General features: G+C 43.6%; 1 protein-coding gene across 1 annotated transcript in view; it reads left to right on the top strand.

Moving 5' to 3' along the window:
- Positions 1 to 6,024, top strand: part of rgl3a (ral guanine nucleotide dissociation stimulator-like 3a) — a gene marked incomplete at its 5' end in the record, with an annotated part of 9,777 nt that extends 3,753 nt beyond the window's left edge. Inside the window, 13 exon segments of the mRNA XM_014018536.1 lie at positions 205 to 338; positions 430 to 741; positions 819 to 922; positions 1,002 to 1,086; positions 3,289 to 3,363; positions 4,113 to 4,199; positions 4,283 to 4,315; positions 4,403 to 4,524; positions 4,610 to 4,705; positions 4,785 to 4,896; positions 4,973 to 5,248; positions 5,394 to 5,508; positions 5,747 to 6,024. Coding sequence (XP_013873990.1) covers positions 205 to 338; positions 430 to 741; positions 819 to 922; positions 1,002 to 1,086; positions 3,289 to 3,363; positions 4,113 to 4,199; positions 4,283 to 4,315; positions 4,403 to 4,524; positions 4,610 to 4,705; positions 4,785 to 4,896; positions 4,973 to 5,248; positions 5,394 to 5,508; positions 5,747 to 5,901 — 1,706 coding nt within the window.
- Between the last annotated feature and the right edge of the window lie 225 nt (positions 6,025 to 6,249).

Raw genomic sequence — 6,249 nt, 5'->3', positions numbered from 1 at the left:
ATTTTTGACTGTGTAACTTTACAAACAGTACCCCATAACACCAGATCTTAGCAAAGTATCTGTAAGCGACCTTAGCACACAGAGATGGCTGCAGCTCAGCCAAGGTTGCTCACTTGTGGCGGCCATCTTGGACAGGGTTAAGTCCTGAATTTATTCTTTTTGACGTGAGCTGAGTGACTTGTTTTGTCATTTTTGTCTTAACAGATTTGAGCCAGTCTGGATCAGAACCCCTCGCTGAGCCACTGCAGGACCACGATCAGAAGCAAATCTCCCTCAAACAGGACTTTTGCGACTTCTCTGCGAGAGACGTGGCCGAGCAGCTGACCCGACTGGATGCTGTAGGTCACGTTTGCAGAGATGTTTTCAGTTCGGTGAAACGTAATTGTTGGACCGGTCTCCTAAATCTATTCTTTTTAAATCCCCCTTCAGGATCTGTTTGTCAAAGTGGTGCCCTTCCAGTGCCTGGGCTGCGTCTGGTCTCAGCGAGACAAGAAGGAAAACCCAAAGCTGGCTCCGACAGTCCGAGCCACGGTTTCCCAGTTCAACGCRGTCACCAACCGCGTCATCACCTCGCTCCTCTGCTCCTCCTCCCCCAGCCCGTCCACTTCCTCCCCCGTCTCCTCACCCTCCCGGGCCGCCGCCTTCCTGTACCCATCGTCGGCCCCGGGTTCGCCCCGCTGCTCGCACGCCAGCCCGCTTCACAGAGCGCGCGTCATCGAGCGCTGGATCGCCGTGGCGCAGGTCAGGGTCTTACAGAAYGCAGCTTCGTAAAGGTGGTTTGTTGTGAGACAGGTGTGCAGCTGTGTTCGTCTCCACAGGAGTGCAGGCAGCTGAAGAACTTCTCCTCTTTAAGAGCGATCCTGTCAGCTCTGCAGTCCAACGCCGTGTATCGCCTCAAGAAGACCTGGGCGGCCGTGAGCAGGTTGGCTCTCGTCCTCAGCGCACTTCTATTTTACTGTAAAAAAAAAAACATGTTGAAGCTGATTTTTGTTTTATTTTAGGGAAAGCATGAACATCTTTGACCACCTGTGTGAGACTTTTCCTGATGAGAACTGTGTGCTGAGCAGCAGAGAGATTCTGCTGGAGGTAAGAACTGTTTCCTTATAAACATGAAAYTAAACTGACATGTTGGAGAATTTATTCAGTTTGGTACAGCTCCTGCACTCTTTCAGCTCAGGCCCTACTTTTATTGTTATTTAAAATAAAAATGGTGCAAAATATGTTTGTGTCAAACCCATATCTAAAGTACCTGTGACATGCCTATCCTTCAAACACAAAAAGTCAAAGAAAGCATCTTTATACTTAAAAAAGTTAGCATAATACACATGATTTTACTCATTTTGTCCCATAACTGGCCTATTTTCTTTTGAATTTGGCTCAGCCAAAGTGAAACAGGAAGTGACATCAAAGGGGAACTCATTAATAAAATAAACTCTGGTCTTTGTTTATTAAAACAAAATTATTTAAACTTTAACTCTTCTTCATCTCTCTTTGATAGCGACTAAAAATATCTAAAGAAACATCAGATTCTTCTCTACAATCTGTGTTATCAGCTGTTTTAACAACGCTCTGTTTACATGCAGTCATTCCCCTTTGACATCACTTCCTGTTTCTTCACATGCAAATATCTCAACAACCGTTCATCTGAGCGACGTGAAATTTGTTTTGCAATATGTTACCAGTGTTATCTTTCCAAAAAAGCATTCATGTTTGTTAAAAAAAATTTGATGTCACAGACACTTTAAGGAGAATAAAACCAGCTGCAGTGATGGCAGCAGGTGATCTATTAAAGCAAATAAAAATAAAGCTGCTTGCGTTCAAAGACAGAGCGAACTGTCCTGACTCTGATCACAAAATGACACCAAAGTGGTAATTATTAAACACGTCAGGTGAAATTTTATCTAAATATMTGAACAAGACATTAAAGTTTTTTTTCTCCCTGTTTAGTTTGAGCTGAAGTSAAACAGCTTCTGATAGTTCCAGCAGGAACAAAGGAAGCTGTTTCTTCAGAAAAGCGTAGGATTTATTGTGTTTTCCTTCAGGGCAAACGATGCAGTTTCTCAGAAAGCTGCACAAAATGTACCCGAATGCTGCTTTAGTAAATAGAGTTTGTTTTTAGTAAGCTGCGTTTTCTGTTACAGCTCTGTAACATAACTCCTGTAATTATTTATTTATTTTTCTTTAGGACAGGCGCTTCTCACGCAACATTTTACTTCTGTCGTCCTGCGACGCCTTAAACTTCCTGAATAAGACTTAAAACCTCCCGACTCCTAATATGAGCCCAACTTTCTGTGGTATAACTTTATTTCCTTTTTTTTAAGTTCATCCAGTCAGCGTGGAAAGTGTTGCATCATCACCGGATGTACCTTTATTTAGAGAATCTCAGGATTTCCCCTCGAGCAGGTGCTTGTTCTCGCCATGATTTATTTTTTTTTAATTTCKAAGAAACTTCCAGTAAAGCCGGTTTTCCAGGAGCAGCAGCCAGCTGCCTCGACTGGTTGGAGAAGAGCAACAAATAGGAAGACGGCATCAAAAAGCAACACATTATGTTTTAATATCAAGCAGAACAGATGCGGTGGATGGATTTAATGAAACCAGACTGACCTCAGATTTTAATTTATCCTCACTTTTCAGTCCAGGTCATTCTAAGGAGAAGTTGTTTGCGGTCAAACCTTGTAATTAACGTGATAAATTATTTTTATCACCAAGTTTTAGCTTTAATGTCTAAAAAAACTGGCCGAGTTGAAGCTATTTTTGTGTTTTTTAGTTGGTTGTGATGATTCAAACTTAAATGAGTTATTTTTTAGAGATGAGAGCAAACTATTTCAAGTGGCTTGAACAAAACTGATCTGTTAATAAGCCCAACTGGCGATTCTACTTATTTAAACACTTAAGGAGCTGCTTCTGGTTTTTCAGATCGGCCTCCAGGTTGGTGTTTTCTCTTCTGGTAGTGATTGTGTGAGCAGCAGACGTGTGTGAAGTGACACAGTGTGTATCAGCAGTCCAGTTTCTGGGAACAAGAAAGAAGCTCATTGTTAGAAGCCACAAAAGTTCTTATAGAAAAGCAAGTTTATCTGCTCTGCTGGTCACGTTGTGTTTTTTTTTTCTCTACCCAGAGTGTTCTCTGTTAGGAGCTCAGCCCTGGAGAGGAGGGGGGAGGAAAAAATAAAATAAAAAATAACAGGAATTATATAACTCCTCTACTTGTTGTTGTCTCTCTTCAACAGCTGACTTTGATTCGTCAGTGTTGACACGACTGCCGTCCTCTCTCTCTCTCTCTCTCTGCAGGATGGGAGTCACCCTGAAAGCGGCGCCGGCCAGGGCTCTAAATCACCTCGACTCGGCTCCGAGTCCAGACACGCGGTGAGAGCAAACTCAGCTTTTTTCATTTCCCCCGTTTGAGCCCTGAAATAGACCGAACGCATCAGCTGGTAGAAAATGAAAGGCAGAGTTTGCATCAGTTCAGCTTCTTCTAGGTTTGCCAACTTCTCTATTTTTTAACTTAACAGAAAAACAGTTACTCTTGAAGAGATCGTTTTYACTTATTCTTCAAAATAAAACCCAGGAAATCGCAATCAGAGGTGTTTTAAAGTAAAAGTACCTTGACAGAAAATGACTCTGGTCACAATTATTTTCACTGATAAATGTATTTATGCCATAAAGCTGCTCACAATAATCGTGAAAGTAAAAGTACTTTTACACACATAGAYAAGGGTGTCGAACTCATTTTCACAGAGGGAGCGTTATGGTGGCCTTCTAAGGACCAGTTGTAATGAACTTTGACGTTTCATGTTTAACTTTGACTAAACAGTGTTTTAACACGTCCTCTTTTAAAAACTGATAAGAATTAAGTCTACGGCTGACTAAATCTGAAATAAATAATACAGAACTAATGCTGAAAGTAAAACTAAGAGTTGTAGTGAGTAGCTGTCATCTTGAGTTCTGAATTCTCCCAAACAACTCTCTTCCAAGTTACAGATCCTTTAAAATATTTCTGAAGTCCTGTAACAAAGTAAATGTACTTTAGTATTGTACGCCTCTGCAAATAATGCATTRAATTTGTACCAAAAAACAGAAAGTTAAAACTAAGGCTGGTTTTATTTTCTTCTCAGAGCTTCAGCAGTGGGGTGGTCCCGTACCTGGGCACTTACCTGACGGTCCTCACCATGCTGGACACGGCGCTGACCGACTCTGTGGAGGTCCGTTATTCACCTGAGCTGCTTTATGGAGTTKAAACCATCCTGTTTATCTGTGGGTAATAACAGATTTTTATGTTTCACAGGGTGGTCTGATCAACTTTGAGAAGCGCAGGCGGGTAAGTGCTCCCATCTAGTGGTGATTTGTGTGTATTGTTTAAAATGTGTTGCTTCTTTTTTAAGGATTTTATGTTTTTCTGTTGCAGGAGTATGAGATTCTCTCCCAGATTCGTCAGCTCCAGGCTTCTTGTTGCCAYTACAACCTTGCAGTCAACTCTAACGTCACCGCCTGGCTGCAGACTCACACTCTGCTCACAGACCAGGAGAGGTAAACCCTGCTGAGACTTTCAAAAAGAATGCACCCAAATGCCAMCCGAGGTGTCTTTGTCTCATTTTGRTTTTGTCTCCTGCAGCTACGAGCTCTCTCGTGAACTGGAGCCACCTGTCGATCCCTGCCCCAACTCCCCCAGCCTGTGGAGCAACCGTCTCCTCGCCAAGAAGCTCGCCACGTACGTTTTTTTTAGTTCGTAATGACCGAGATGCAGAAGCAAAATAAAAGAAGACACTAAAGAGCAGTTTTATGTGCAGGTTGAGAACGTCCCACTGCGACCAGATCAGTGTCTCGTCTTCTGGCTCCAGCGGTTCCGACACGGAGGACCTCTCCATCCCTCAGCCCTCCCGCCTCAGATTAAAACTTAAGGTACGAGCTCTGGCAGCTTCCAGGTTCCCATTCGTTTCCTGTCCGGATGCTCACAGAGCCCCTCCTGTCCCCTCAGTCTCTCCCAGGCTCGCTGCACAATGTAGCGGAGGACTCCTCCTCGTCCTCCTCCTCTTCGTCTCCCAGACTCTCCAGGTCTTCCTGCAGCTCCTCGCATCCCAACCTGAGCTCTTCCTCCCTAGCTCTGAGCCCAGAGTCCTCGTCATCGTCGTCGCAGTGCGGCTGCTCTCCTCTGGCGSTGCAGCCCGTCTACAACAAACAGGTGGCGGACTCGTGCATCATCAGGGTCAGCCTGGAGTGTTTCCACAACGGAAACGTCTACAAGAGCATTCTGGTACAGATTTGAGCTGGCTTATTAACAAATAATTTCTCTTTTACTCAGTTAACCTTTAAATTGATCAGATGAGTTGAACAGAACTAAAACAAATCCCTGATTGTTAATGTTAGTATTTGAATCAACGYGTCTGTTCGCTCTGCAGCTCACCAGCCAGGACCACACGCCTCACGTGGTGCAGAGAGCTCTGGAGAAACACAACATGGAGGATTTCAAGTGCAGCGACTTTGGCCTCTTTCAGATGCTCAACCATGGGAAAGGTCAGCATGTCCTCAGAGCTGGAGAGTAAACTGATAACTGAACAGATTATATAAAAAACAAACTTTCATTAATAGTTATTTGCTAGTGATGAGAAAATTCACCTTCACCGATTTTTTTTTTCTGTAAATTTGTTTTAACTTTGAGCATATATTTTATTTTACTGTATTTTGATGACTAATATAGGGTTAAAAATATTTAGCTGCACATTTCCAATTTTGTTTTTTTTCTCATCCCCAGAGCTCCAGATTCCCGACAACGCCAACGTGTTTTACGCCATGTGCACCTCCGCCAACTATGACTTCGTCCTGCGTCAGCGCCAGTGGAACCACGGGAAACAGTCGGGCTCTTCGTCCAGCCCCGGAGCTCTGCACAGAACCCACCAAATCAAATGATTTTTAGAAAATAAGGAGTGAATAAATCAACTTCTGCTGATTATAACCCGGGACAAACGAGGAGCTGAAGCATCTCGTTTCCGCTCGTTGTCGCCGGACCATCGGTGTGCACCAGAGCCGCCGCAGATTCTCCCAGGCTTCGACTGAGGGAAAATAAAAACACGGAGGAGTTTTCATTTTCTCCAGAACYGTTCAGAGGAGGAACCCCGGGAGGAAGAACTGAAGCCAGAAACARAAAGTTCCTCCTGGATCTTCTCATCAGATGAACTTTGTGGATTATCTCGACGTTTGTTGAAGTTCTGTCAGTTTTTACTTCGACAGTAAAAACTGATAAAAATGTTGTGGCTT

Source organism: Austrofundulus limnaeus, unplaced genomic scaffold (assembly GCF_001266775.1).
Source record: "Austrofundulus limnaeus strain Quisiro unplaced genomic scaffold, Austrofundulus_limnaeus-1.0 Scaffold194, whole genome shotgun sequence".
NCBI lineage: Eukaryota > Metazoa > Chordata > Actinopteri > Cyprinodontiformes > Rivulidae > Austrofundulus > Austrofundulus limnaeus.
Note: the sequence above shows the minus strand (reverse complement) of the source record. Positions and strands in the feature narration are given on the sequence as shown.